The following is a 14451-nucleotide window of genomic DNA, read 5'->3' on the forward strand; positions in this document are numbered from 1 at the left end:
GCCAGCGAAAACATTGAAATATGCAGAGAGATATCCCCCGTCAGGGTCCACCGACTCCCACTCCCACTCCCGCTCCCACTGCCACTCCCACTGCCATACCCAATACCATTCCCGAGCCCCCAGCTCCGCCGGCTGGCCAACGCACCAGTTTCTCTGACAACTTCACGGAGAAAAAAGAACGAAATGGATGGAAAAATTGTGAACACTGAAACGGGAAAAGTAAAAATCCTTTTGGGCATTGTCAGTTATCGGCTTTTGACAGGGATAAGGGGATGGGGCTGAGATGGGGATGGGGTTGGGGATGCGGCTGCTCCCCTTGCCACTTTCCGTACATTGTCATAAAAATGTTGTTTCTTCCAGGAGGGTTTTGCTCAGCTCCTCGCATTCGCATTCGCATCGCATCGCATTCGTTTTCGTTTGCGTTTTCGGCTTGGCTGCTGTGTTTGTTTGCAGCAAGACTGAAATATGAATTTTCTTTTGTGTGGAGCGGGATTGCATTCGTATCCCGGCACTCTCCATTTGTTCAACTGTGCCGCACTGGCAGCGAAACGAAGGACAGAAATAATGGAGTCTGGCCCGGCCTGGGATTCTTAGGGAAATTTCTTATTTATGTCCTGCGGCTGTAGTTCATGCTTTTCGTGCTTCCCGTTTGAAAATGTCAAAAAATAACTGGCCCACATTTTGTTCCCCGATTAAGTCAGCTTAGTTTAGTTTCGGGGCGTGTCGCCCTCTTTTTCACTCGCCTAATGAATCAAAAGTTTTCCACTGACAGAGCCCGAGATGGTAATCAAGTCATAACTCAAATGTTTACGAAAACTGCATGACGGAGCACACATTACAGTACCAAATAAGTAGGACTGCAAGATGTTTCTCACTCTGGGCAAAGAGAGGCACTTAGCCTGGCTTGTAAGCCAAAAAAGGAGCGTCAACTTAATATACATTTGTAAGAACTGTTTCCCTCTCTGATTTCGCCTTCGAGACCTTTATTGAGGTGTCATGTGCTCCTCCAGCCGCCGCATTGAGTTCGGCATGCAGCTCCACTTGCTGCCCGGCTCATGCACTCCGGCTCAATGGAAATAATTTGGTTAGCCGGCAAATGTGTTGTGCAAGTCGACTGGTGGCACGTAACAGCGATTCCGCGCTGGCACATTGCGTATACGCCGTGTGTGCTGGCCACGTCTCAAATTTGCCAGCCAGTTGGCTGGAGAGACTCGGCTAAGGAAAGCTGGTAACAATCAGGGCCTCCATTTAAAGTTGGCTCCGCTCTAGTGGCGAAAAATAATTTCGTTTTAATAAACAGCCCTCGGCAAACATGTCCAGCACTTGTCGACACGTGCGCCACGACTGCTGCACCCCGTCCGCAGCCCGGGAACTGGGAAAGCAATCTGATTTCCGGGAGATTGTGCATTCAGCTAAGAAAACGATGCACATTTGTCTTGCTGGCTGTCCGAGTCGCTTGTTCAATAAACAGCAGCTCTTGGCTGCCGGTTGCCCAGGATGCATCATTATTTTCTGTCATCATTATACCCCAGCCGGAGACTGCTTGCCTTGGCTGCTGCATCCTGGCCATGCCATGCTTGGCATTGGTTGCTGGCGGAAATTACCAGCAGCCAAGGCGGAGTGGATCCTGCCCGGCCTGGGTCGTAGGAGCCTGCGTATGCAGGAAATTGTTTAGTGAGCTTCATAAAGGCAGCGACGTCCTCAGTGGGCAGCGGATGCAGCACAACGCGCTCGCTTCCGCTTCCGGTGGTGTCACGGAAGCGGTGCCGGCTGCCGCTGCAAGATGGCAGTGCAATTGTCTAGTGGTTCCCGGAGTGGCACTCGAGTCCCGCTCAGAAGTAAGTAGCCCCAATCAAAGACGGACCCCAACTACCAGCCGCAGCAAATAAAGCAGCGTAGCATGTATACTGCCCAAATAATAGTCACAATAATAATAATAATAAATAATAATAACCTTTCTTGCGGCGCTGATGCACAAAGAACCAGGCAACCAGCGAGGCGTTGACCAGGAGGAAGCCGAATGCCGCCAGAGAGATGCCAATTATGACCAGATTCGGTGTGCTGCTGGAGTCCTCGGTTAACTCGGCTGGCATCAGTTCAAGTCCTTGACAAAACGAGCCATGCAAAAAACAAAGAGAGAATATGGTTGCGAAAATAAAACAATAAATAAATGCGAAATGAAATGAAAAATTGTAATAAAAGGGAATAATATCGTGCGGAATAAAAATATAAAATGGCGCAGAGCATAGCAATGAACGCGCTGCCCCAGTTCCACGTCCGCGTCTGTCTCGGATTCGGATTCCGACTTGGACTCGGACTCTGAATCGGGATTTGGTCATGGCTTCCGAACAAAGGACTGTCTGGGGTCGGGGGTCAGGGGTCAGGGGTCAGCGGTCGAATTCGGTTGGCATGGCGGGCGCACGCAGCGAAATCAAATAAAGAGACCGACTAGCGACCAGCGAGTGACGCAAATCACGTAGAGCCTGCGAAGCGGAGCCGGAACATGTGATGGCAAATGAAATTAGCGACGCCATCGCCATTCCACAGCGATTCCCATCGCGATGTCCAATCCCAATACCCTACCCATACCCATTTTCCCTGCCTTCCCTTACCCGATCCCTATCCCATTCCCATTCCCATTCCCATTCCCAATCCCATTCCCTCCGCAATTTGCTGACCACCGGGCACGTGCGCTTACGACGCCCACAAATTAAAAGAAAATAACGGAGGCGACTGCGAGCCCAGCCGGGGGAATTAGGAATTCAAATGTCCATGGACTCGCGCTCCGCGGTTCCGCAGCTCCGACAATAGCTGCCCATGTGGCAGCACACTCAGAAGATAACTTGGGTTCGGAGGAAGTAATATTTGAAGGATAAGAGATGTATAACACTAGGATCATTGTCTGAAATTAATCAGCCAGAATTATAAAATCTGGTACTTCACTTCGAGGACCTCTTCACTAGACACAAGACATAGGAAAGATGTGGATGCTAGGGCATTTCTCCCTGTGTGGCAGCAGCAGCAGTAGCCGCAGGATTCACGGATTCACGGATCCCCTCACCTCGCTTGAGGCGCTTCTCGTTCCGTTTGTGCAGACAGCAGCCGATGACAAACACGTTGAGCAGGACAACGACGATGCCGGCGCCCACGCCCACCAGGAGCATGCCCGATGTGCCGCCCAGCGGCGTCTGGCTGGTGGTCGGCGGTCCGCCTCCCAGCGACGATGCCGGATGCGAGGGGGGCGGCGCTTCTGGCGGACGGAATGCGATGTGCGAGTGGTGGATGGGATAGTGGCCATTTGCGGTGGTGGCGTCGTCCGTGTTGTTGACGTCGGTGATGGTCGTAATGCAATTCCAATTAACAGCAGCGAGGGTCGGAGGAGATCATTGAGTGAGACATAAAACCGGATTGAGGCGGCTCCATATGAGGCCGTCCTGCAAGCCATTTCTTGCGCTCCATAACCTACGGTCGCGTCCATTTGTATAGCCAAGTTGGTGGTGGTGCAGGCCCAGTTCTCGTATTAAATCTTTAAATCTGTGCATCCCCAGTCTTTTTATACTAACTCCATTTGGTGTTCCCTTTTAGCAAACATCGATGTTAGGCATCGCATTTATGGTTTCTGCTCACTGTGTCTATGGCTGCACCTGGCTAAGCTATCTATTTGTAAACATCTTGCTGGTTAGCTATTTTCATCACTAATTTCGTTTGTGGAACATGTGTGCCTGATTGGAATTCACTGATTTATTTGGATGTGCCTATGTTCCTGCGGAAATAACGAACTCTAGTGCATGGGTTTGTTTTACTTCATCAATTATTTCGGTTGACTCATTCCGTGCGTGCTGCTAATTAGGCTGATAGCTGCTTATCATACTGGCTACCTAATTAATTCCACAAATCTGCCGAATAGCTGCCTGACAACTGGCTGGCACCACCACCCCGCCTGCTAGTTACCGATTCTTCTGTAGAATCGAGTCCCTGCTCCGGCGGCCACTGGCAATAATGGCCAAATGGTGGACTCGCATAAATCAATGTCAGCATTGCTGGTCGAGTGCGGCACTCGCAGCTAATTTGAATGGCTCGCACTGAGGGGCGGACTTACCTTTGGTCTCCGCCCGCGCCAAATCCGGCAGGTAGGAGCTCTGGCCCAGCTCGTTCCAGGACATCACCGAGAAGAGGTAGAGCGTATTCATGCGCAGCCCGCCGATGGTCAGCTTGTGGCTGTTGGGCAGTCCATCGATGTATTTGTACTGCTCGCGGTCGGCCATCCTGCGAATGGGAAGGCGGAGTGCAATTTCATTACTGCCAGGACCCTTGATAATTGCACACGGCGAAAATGTGGAAAACGACCCCTTTTGAGTCTTTAAGAGTAGCACTATTTTAATGAATTCTAACTCCTAACTTTCTTACAAAGCCTTAACAAGTTTTAAGACTTAGAAGAATGGCTTTAAAACTGTTTCCCCTGCATTTTTTGAATGTACGAACACCACTCACCTGTAACGCACTCGATAAGAGGCCTTGAGGCCACCATCGAATCCGGGAGTCCAGGCCACAGTGACTGCGTCGTGGGTGACGTTCAAGATATTCAGGCTGAGTGGTGGGTCAGGCTGCGAGGTGATCTCCAGGCGCACGGTCTCCACCGCCTCACCCAATTCGTTCCTGGCCACGCACTCATACGCGCCGTAGTCCGCGGGCGCCACCTTGTCCACGATGAGGGTGGACTCGTAGGTCAGCGAGTCAATCTTGCGCTCCTCCACCTCGTACTTGTACGTGCGGTTGATGGGGAGGTCCTTCTTTTCCTGCCGCCAGATGAACTGCGGCTTGGGTGAGCCCTGTGCCCGGCAGGGCAGGCGACCCCGTTCCCCTGTCCCACTGGCGGCCCGCAGGAGCGTGGGAGCCTTGGCGATTTCAGGCGCAACTGGAGAAGTGACGAGAAGTTGTGGATAAAGGAAGTGAAGCATGACCAGGTAAGACGACAGCTCTCTGCGACTTTAATAACTTTAATGAACCACTTACACTTGACAATCAGAAGGATATCGCGGTTAGTCGGATTGTCCACACGGTTGTCGGCCACGCACCGGAAGTTGCCCACATCCTCTCGCTTGGCGTCCTTGATGTGGAGGTAGGAGGTGCCGTTCGCGAAGGTCGTCGATGTTTTCACGGTCATGTCGTAGCCCACTCGCTCCCACTTCACGTGCTCCTCGGTCAGCGGCTTGCCCTCCACGGTGCAGGAGAGCATTGCATCCTCGCCGGGATTGACGACGATGTTCTCCGACACCGACTTGATGGTGGTTCCGTCTGCATGGCGATGGCTCAAATTAGCCCAATGAAGGGAATCGCACAAAGCGCAGTACTTACATTCCACCACGACGGTGATGTTGAGGGTGGCTCCTCCCTGCGAGTTAGAGGCGCTGCAGGAGTAGATCCCCGCATCATCCCGGTGCAGCCGTGTGAAGTTCAGGCTCCCGCCATCCGCAAAGATGCGATGCTCGCCGTCCTGCGGTATTGTGGACCCATCCTTGGTCCACTTATAGATCACTGGCGTGGGATTGGCCCGAGTTTGTAGCGACACCTGCAGCGATTCGCCCTCCACGCCCACCGCCGTCGACGAGGGCGGCGGCACGAACTTGGGTCGATCTGGGGATTTTGGACAGACTCAAATTAATTTCTGTCATGGGTCATTGCGATGTCTCTTGTCTATGAAACAGTTAAGCACTACACAATGGACTGATCCTATTTCATAAAAGCACGTTTCTTTATTGAAATATCCGTACCTAGTGGACTTTCATTTCGAAAGCCAACGGATACAGAGATCAAGATTTGCTTAGAGACATCGGACACAAGTTCCACTGCCGCTCCCATGCTCAATTGCTGAAGGAATCGGCCTGCGATTGCAGATCTCGTCTAATTGACCAATTAGGCGGGACGTACTTACACAGAACATCCAGGCTGACCGCCTCGTGGGCGCTCCGCTGAAGAGCCTCGTTGGCGCTCTGGCAAGTGTAGACCTGGCCGTTCATTTCCTGTGTGACGTTCACCCTGAACTCCAGCGTGGAGACCGTGCCGCCCCAGAGACCCGGCTTGGACGTGTTATTAATGCCTGTGGGTTGGGTCATGTCGGGAGTTCCGGTGGGCGGACAGGGACACAAGATCCGGATGGGGCAGGGCAATGGGAACGGGGATGGGATAGGAGCAGGAGCAGGAGCGGAGAAGAAATGGGCGTAATTTTAGTGACTGGCAAGCGAACCGGATGTTGTCGTGGAAACGCCTCGCACCAGCAAAGTGCACTGGTGGCGCCGGCAAGTCCATGGCGAATGGCGATGGGCAAGCTTCCAATTGCCAAATCGCTTGGCCAAGCAGCCATGCCCTTGCATAACGTACGTACCTTCGATGGGTATGCCGTCCTTCCACCAGGACAGCTTCGCCGGCGGATTGCTGGAGCTGGAGTCGCAAATGATAGTAGCCTCCATGCCAGGTCGCAGTTCTTCCGGTTCAATGCGTATTTTGACCGTCTCCGGGGCAACTGGAAGAGCGAGCACACACACCAATGGGTAATAAGAAAGGATGCGGTGGTCGGCAGTCCCCGCTCCCAAATTCAAGGCGCAGCTGCTGCACTCAACAAAACAATTTTACCCTTGATCTGAGCTATAAGTTTCAACTATTATTTTTTTCACTATTGTAGTCAGTTTCAATGGAATTGGTGTCTTTACTTTATCAATTAACTTACATTCATAAAATAAAGAATATTTTCTTAACGTTAGGAAAAGTAATTAGGGGTGTACTAATATATTTCACAAGGAAGCTTGGCTGTTAGAACTAAAAATTTAAAGGAATATTAAAGTGTCAGATCATTCTAATAAATATCTTCAAACTAAACTGGAATAAAACATCTAAATTGTACTGCCTAGTTATATAAGGCACCTCTTCTTATTTATTTATTATCATCATTTGTTGGAATATGAATAAGTAGTATAAGAAAAGTCCATATCTGATATATACTCACAGTGGACGCTGAGCGTGGTGGACTGAAAGAGCGGGATCTCGGTGGCGCTGTTGGAGGCCTCGCACCGGTACTGGGCCTGGTTGTCGGACACATTGGCCAGAATGGTGATTTCGGCCGACACCGATTTGTCCGCCGCCCGTATGACCGAGTTTATCTGCAGCGGAATGGAGTACTTATATTTTTTCTGGGTGGAAAGCGTCTCCGCAGAGCGCAGCTGGCGGATGCATTTTAATTTCGCTGATAAAACGTCGTCTAATCTGGCGGGCGAGCAGCTAGCGAGGGAGCTGGAGCGCAAACACGGCACACAGATGAGTCCCCCGAGGGCGGACATGAAAACTCTGACACCGCAACAAATGGGAAACGCTGAAACAGGAAGCCGCACCTGAAACTGCAGGTGCTCCTGCCACCTGCCACCCACCAAGCACCCACTAAGCACCCACCAGCCACCGCCCAGCAGCCAACATTCCGTCGTTCAAGTGTGTGGGCTGATGAGCTGCGGTTGTGGGCGACTTGTTTTATTTTTGCACCGTATTTACCGCCTTTTGTTCAAAGTTCTAACGATAGTTGTGCTCCCCCGATTATTGGTGGGTGGCAGGTGTGAAAACCGAAATCGCTCTGCCATCAGAAGCACACAGCACGAGGGCACGGCTGCAATGGCTGCAGTGGCTCATTAGCACTTTAAGCCCATAAAGCGGAAGCGGAAATGGTCAACAAAAGCGCCATTATTGTTTTGCGGATGTTTGCTGCCTGCCGTTGATAGTGCTCTCTCCCTGCCGCTCGCTCTTTGTTCCGTTATATGTGTGTGTGTGTGTGTGTGGGTGTGTGTGCGAGTGTGTGTTTGAGTTTTCTGCGCAAAATGCAAACAAAGGGCGGGAAAAAGGGAAATTTGTGCACTCACCCTTTTGTCGTTTTTGTACCATGTTAGCGTCGCCAGCGGATTGCCGCCTGATGAAACGCAGAGCAGTTTTTGCACCGAGCCAGCTGGGATAATTTGTCCCTCCATATAGCCAGAAATTAATGGTGGCGCAGGCGGATCTGTGGGGGCAGTGGGAGAACACAGCACGGGATAAGAAAAACGTACCGAAAAAGAGACAAACAAAGGAGCGCCAAGCAGGGGGAATGGGCCAGCGAATTGTGGGCCCAAAAACTTAGCCACGAGCCAGCAAATTATGGTCTACAACAATAACAGCAGAGGACTCCGGAGCAGCGCCAGGACTAGGACCCACCGCTGTGTCCTTCGTGAGAGCTGCCAAGAGCGGCCGAACAATAAAAATTAAAATTATTTAATTTGCCGCGCATAAAGTAAAAATATCCGCAGGGCGTCCGCATCCTCAAGGCATGACCATGCACATACCATCGCTTCGTCCTCCGTCCTTCGTCCTTGATTGGGCGCTGGGCGGCGAGCTGGAGGACCGCTCATTACCTCGGGGGTCCGTTAGTCATTTTCAGTGCTCATGGTATGGGTAATAAATGTAAATCTCTCGCCGCCCCGCCCCCGCAGCTTTTCCCCTGTGATGTAGGTCAGAAAAATTAATTAGCGCTGCAGGAGGGCGCTCACAAAGGACATCCACCGCAGGGTGGGATTGGCGGAGGGGCGGAGGCTGGATAAACCGAAACTAGAATCGCAATTATTAATAAGCCCCAACATCGGCTTAACTACTGCCCCAAACCGAATCAGCCCCACTCGTCCTGTTGTCGAGTGATTTCACCTGTCAGTCCTTTCATCTTCCCCAGAAACCCGCAATCCCAGTTTCCCGGTGTCCTCCTCCACCGACATCGGTTTTTCCTGCGTGTTTTTTGTCAGTGCCTTCGCTTATAATTGAGTCAAATGAAGAGTGACATCGAACATCGGATAATGGAGTTTGAGACACTTGCAGTTGTCGCGTGGCGGAGAAGTGTCACTCTGCGGCAGGAAAAGGGGGTGGTGTCAAAGCCCGGGATGCGCACATCCAGTTGGACTTTCACGTGGGTCACCCGAGTTGTGTGGGCATAGGAAAGTTGGCATAAACATTGACAGCTTCTCATGCGTGCAGAACGAAAGCTGCTTTAACGGAAATATCGAACCGAGATTGTTGTATGTTGTATGCTTTCAAAGCACTTTTATCACTCTCCTGTAGAAAGAGGATTTATCAACATACTTGAAGTATTTACCACCCACTACCAATTTATTTCACCACTTTAACTGCTGCATACTGACTGTACATCTACATGAAGGGGCTGAATATTTTTGAAAACACTGACTGCGATTTACATGACTAAAAAATATTCCTTGCACATATGAACAATTTACAGGATCCAGCTGCAGACTACAGCAATCCGCAGCTGGTAAAGAGAAGACCCCGGCTGAGCTTTCCGTTCTTAGTGCCGTAACTCTGAATGCACTCGCATATCTTGCTGCCCTTCACAATCCGCCCGAATCCCACACGGGATCCATTGACCACGGTAAGCGGCTTGAACGAGATGGCGAAGGCCAGGTGGTGGGTGAATCCCGTGACGTAAGCCTTGCTGAAGGATAATACGTTGGCGGAGGCCCCGTGGTCAATGACTTTGGCGTCGTACTCCAATGGCTGGTGGAGCAGCGAGTCCGCCGACAGCAGCAAATCGGTTTCCAGCCAGAGATTGGGGAACAGTCGTTTGACCATGAACTTGGTGTGCTGATTGCACATGCAGGACTTGATCAGCTGCAGCACCACCAGCGGAGCAGCCTCTGTGTACAGCTGCACCACAATCCGGCCCAGTGGTCGTGCGTCCTTGAGGTACAAGTCAAAGTAGACACGCGGTCGGAAGAGGCGGCGTAACTCGGCATCCGATTTGGGCAGCGGGATGTTGAAGGCCTCGTACTTGGCCATCGCCTGGGGCGGCAGCTCCAGTGGAGCGGCGGTCGCTGTGTTCCTGGACTCCCGCATCCGCTTGTCCGACAGCCCGGAGTCCACCTCGCTGTTCACCTCCAGAATGCGTCGGCCGAAATCGCGATTATCGCGCTCCAGTTTCTCCAGTGTGAGCAGGGCCATGGGAATGCTGGAGGAGGCGTGCACCGTATCGTAGCGAAACGGATTGATGGCTCCGTGGGTGCGCATCGTCCGCGAAATCTCCACCAGCAGCTGGATGTTGGCCTTGGTGCGCTTCATGAACATCTGCGCTTCGTCCCGGAGGTTGTTTACTCCGGTGATGCGGGCTGCCTGAAAGTTGGGCGCCTCGGCGTCCACCGTGCTGATCGCCCCCTTGATCCGCTCCCGATGCTGGTGCCACATCTTCATGTGGTTCAGCATCAGGAGGCCGCCCAGGATCTTCTTCGGCTTGGCCCTGGCCGCCTTCCTGCGCTCCTTCACCTTCAGCTGGGCGGTCAGGCGCTCCTGCTCCGTCAGTTGGGCCAACTCGCGCTGCGACGCGGACACGCAGATCGGAAAATCAGCCATTTAAGGAGTCGCAAAAAAGTGTTATCCAGAAATAAAACTAGCTAAATCGAGAATTTCTCTACTGGAGCTGTCAACCGAGGCGTTATTTAACTAAAACTAAGGGAAAAACGAAAGCTGGGTGGATATGGAAATCGGAAATTTTCCTTTCCTGCCTGCTTGGCGATTTTAGGTAAGTTGTAAGTTCACTTGGCTGCGCATACTTACAAAGGACATTGATCGTGTGGGTGGACACGACGTTCTCGGTCAGCTGCATGTTCAGTCCGTGACAGATGACGACCAGGGAGCGCTTGTTGGGCTCCACGACGGCGGTGATGTTCGAGGTGGTCGTCCAGCCGCCTGCGATGACAGGCAGAGATGGAAATGGATTAGGCAGGGGATTATGTCACACCGGCAGCAGCACTTACCCTCGGGACTGACAATCGTCTTTGAGGTGGCGTTGCGCACCTGCCGCCCGCCCACCATCCATTTGATCTCGGCGGGCGGGTTTGATGGCGCGGTGGTGCATGTCAGCGGCACCACATCGCCGACGCGCGCCTCGGTGGGTCCCATTACGGTGACGTGGGTGGGTGCAACTGGGGAGGGAGAGGGTTTCGGGTTGATTTCAGTTACCGGGAGCAGCATAATGAAGGAGGCATTAATATGTAATAGGTTTGCGGCGAGGCACACACGAGTATCTCCTGCCCGCCAGATACCAAAGAACCCCCGGGCTTCCCGTTTCCCGCTTCCCGCTTCCCTAATAGCCTTGACGGGAATGTCGGCTCCTGATGCCGCCTCCATGCAAATGATGACTGAGTGACTGACAGTCCGTCCGGCTGCGGAGCTATTACCTAATGCCATCGAGGCGGAGAGCAGGAGCAGCTGCAGCTGCCTTGATGGATAAGTGCATACATTACGTATACGCAGCGTTGTCCTTGGCTCCATATAGGACCCGGACTTGGGCTTGCGAATGGCGCGCGGGGAATACGTAACTTTCGACTCGATATGTTTCGCATATAAATAAACATTATGAATTCTTAACTTCTCGCATCTTTCGTCGGTCCGTCTCAGCCATACATCTTCATTCCGGGCACACACCCTGCCACACACCCTAACACACACACTCGGGAGGGGCAAAAGAATGCTGATGCTGAATGTATTCCTGCTACGTCTTCAGTTTTGTTGTTCCACATTCGTTATACATAAATAATGCGTGTGCTAAGAGCTCGGGACGCCAGCTGAGGCCACATCTGCTGTCTATGCGATGCACAGGACGAAAGGATCCACCACAAAGGCACACGGGTATATGAGAAAGTAATACTAATAAATTTGAATAAAATCTGGTTTTGATATATAGAAAAGCCGTATGCAAAGTGCTCTAGCCGACAGCTCGATGATTTCTCTCAGTGCAGTGTTTCCGTGCGACTGCTCTTGTATTCGTTTGTGCTGGCCACTCAATGTGGCATACTTATTGGGGCAAGATGGGCCGAGTGGGCAGGCCTGACCTGCATGGCGCTTTGATTGGTATGCGCATAAACTGGAAGCTGTCAGCTAAACGAGTTTCTGCCTAACTGGGGGCGGAGTAGCCCTCCACGCACTTAAGGCCCGCTTCAGGTAAAAGATGCCAATTTCAGCGGACTGCCAAGCACTTGAAATTTAAATATCGCGTATGCGCCTCATCCATTTGCATGTGAGGCAAGACACATGAGCCCAAGTGGCGGCTGCTGGGTTGGGATTGGGGCATGCAAATGTTTGCTGGTCTCCTCCGTCCATCCGTCCATCCGTCCGAGTGTCGCGCTAACGACTTTGGCACCGCGTCGTTCCGCCCGTCGGCTTTGTGTGCCTGATTGCAATTGTTGCAAGTCTAACAAGCTGCAGCGGCTGGGTTCGGAGACTCAGAAGTTCAGAGGTCGAGGGACCAAGGAGGAGGGCCCTGCGCTATTTGGCACTTGAAAAGAATTTGCATTGCTTGATTTGACAAAGCCAAGTGGGACGGCGACTGGAGAGGCTTTCAAAGTGCAAACTTAAGCTTAATTGCAAAAGAAAGCAACAGCGAAAGACTCCATTCCCGGTCTCAAATCCAGCAGCATCTGCGAGTGAATCGCCTGCCAAGTGAGGCTGCTGGCTCTGTGGAACTCGGAAGATGTTGCCGGCAAGCCAGGCTGTTGACACCAGTCCCCACAGCTCCCTAACCCGCATCCTGGCCTGCAATCTAGACACCTATTAAATCTGATACGCTACTCAGCCCGGGCTGCATATAAACATAAGGAACGCACAATTAGGCGGCGCAAATTGGCAGCAGATCCTCTGGGAACTCGACTTACACAGCACGGATAGCTCCACCTCCGCCTTCAGCGCATTCTGGGACATCACATTGCTCGCCTCGCAGCGGAACCGCGCCTTGTTGTCGCCCGCCTCGGCGGTAAAGGTATATATGTTCTCGGACAGTCGGCCAGAGGTTCTGCAAGAAGGTGTTATTACATAACTGGGTCCGCCCTGATTGCTAGGATAATAGAAGTACGAATCTTACCTGTAGGCCATGCGTATCTGGGAGCCGTTCTTGTACCAGATGAGCTGGGCAGGCGGATTGCCGCCGCGGCTCCGGCACATGAGCTCCACCGTCTGGCCACGGCGCAGAGTTTCGCCCGGCGAGTATCCTTCGATGTAGGGCGGTCCTGGGGGATCTGCGGGATTAGAACGGAGCACGGTTTGAAAAACACCAAGTTGCGACAGTTTGCTGTGTTTACAGTTCGCATATTTAATGGCGACTGCTGTCCGCAAATAAATTGAATTTACACTAAAGTAAAGTGCGGCGAACGCATATGTGCATAAATACATGGAAATTGGTGGCGTTTTTAATTGAAGTGTTTGCATGCAAATCGTTTATGCGGTCATATGCATTATTTTCCGATTCCGCCTTTTTTGGGCCCCGATTTGGGCGTCGCTAATTTCCCTTGTTGTGGGCGTGGCGCTGGGCGATTAATAATAGTGTACAATACCGCAAAGCAGTGGGAAAAGCAGCGACAGTACGTGTTGAATACATTTGGGAATTATGGGCAGATGGAAATCACTTGGTAGCAGCTAGCATCGACTTTCGAAAGGCATCGGCTCCTAGCCGGCTGTAATATATTTTCCTCATCACAATTTGACAAGCGGTCAACCGTATTGAATCAACAGCAGCCATCAGGTGGGGCACAAAAGCTGCCACGCACACACACTCTTCTGGACGCACGCCCCCCGCAGGCATGCATCGAAAAATTAAATTAAAATCACTTGAAATATGGTACGAGCGCGGGGGAGCAATAATAGCACCATAATTAAGACCCACAGCAAGGGAAAATGAAAGGGGATGCCTCCCGTTCGGGCGCCCCTCCAATCCCGACCTGAATTCGCAGATAGCACGGCTCGATTTTCGCCATTTGCAATTTTTTCGCTTTTTTGTGCCAATTACATCGCGACGAGCTCGGGAAATGGCCAACGAACTGTGGCAGTTGGGGCCACCATTTGCCAGCTGCCTATGCATAAATAACAAACATAATTAATTTGAATGTGCGTGTGCAGGTGGAGCCGTAGTCATCACGGCCATAGTTACGGCCTCCGGCTATTGCAGGTGCCTGGAGCCAACCACCGGCACCCCCAGTGTGCCACCAGTGCCACCACGGCCACCACTGCCAACGGCAACAATCAATAAGAGGACTTTTGGCATTCGTAATGGCCGCTGCTCCCGTGCAGCATCGCAATCCGCATCCACATTGGCATCCAGTGGCAGCTGCGCGGCACATTAGAATTTAAAAACTAATTAATACGCGCCCGAATCGCGCAATTAGCGGCCGTGATGGCAAATGGCATCCGCAACGGGAGCGGCCGGTGGAATCCGGTGCAAAAAATTCATTGCCTGCACTGGACGAAAATCCCATTAATGTTTGAGTTATGGAGCTCATTGGAAAGGCATTTAATTCGTGTGCACAAGCAAGCTTAAAGATACAATAGTATCTTATATAGTAATAGTATAGTATAATAAAAAATGGTTTAGCTTTGCACGGAAAGCGAAAGAGGGGC

The 14451-nt window shown here is 51.8% G+C and overlaps 2 protein-coding genes across 3 annotated transcripts in view; both read right to left on the reverse strand.

Moving 5' to 3' along the window:
- LOC6542389 (nephrin) overlaps positions 1-14451 on the reverse strand; it is a 55441-nt gene that overhangs the window by 18410 nt on the left and 22580 nt on the right. The window contains exons 5-18 of one of the 2 annotated variants that reach the window (XM_015159282.2): positions 12923-13076; positions 12717-12853; positions 10821-10988; positions 10621-10752; positions 7899-8035; positions 7001-7154; positions 6383-6520; positions 5933-6097; positions 5356-5634; positions 5014-5295; positions 4492-4915; positions 4100-4266; positions 3062-3250; positions 1955-2104 (exon numbers count right to left, since the gene is read on the reverse strand). In XM_015159282.2, the coding sequence (XP_015014768.1) occupies positions 1955-2104; positions 3062-3250; positions 4100-4266; positions 4492-4915; positions 5014-5295; positions 5356-5634; positions 5933-6097; positions 6383-6520; positions 7001-7154; positions 7899-8035; positions 10621-10752; positions 10821-10988; positions 12717-12853; positions 12923-13076 (2676 nt within the window). The remainder of the gene's footprint in view (positions 1-1954; positions 2105-3061; positions 3251-4099; positions 4267-4491; positions 4916-5013; positions 5296-5355; positions 5635-5932; positions 6098-6382; positions 6521-7000; positions 7155-7898; positions 8036-10620; positions 10753-10820; positions 10989-12716; positions 12854-12922; positions 13077-14451) is intronic. The other variant, XM_001970377.3, reaches the window with a different exon arrangement.
- LOC26526010 lies at positions 9139-10528 on the reverse strand. The gene has a single exon (XM_015159942.2). The coding sequence runs from the start codon at positions 10414-10416 to the stop codon at positions 9307-9309; it is 1110 nt and encodes a 369-aa protein (XP_015015428.1). The 5' UTR covers positions 10417-10528; the 3' UTR covers positions 9139-9306.

Source organism: Drosophila erecta, unplaced genomic scaffold (assembly GCF_003286155.1).
Source record: "Drosophila erecta strain 14021-0224.00,06,07 unplaced genomic scaffold, DereRS2 tig00000055-arrow-pilon, whole genome shotgun sequence".
Taxonomy (NCBI): Eukaryota; Metazoa; Arthropoda; class Insecta; order Diptera; family Drosophilidae; genus Drosophila; species Drosophila erecta.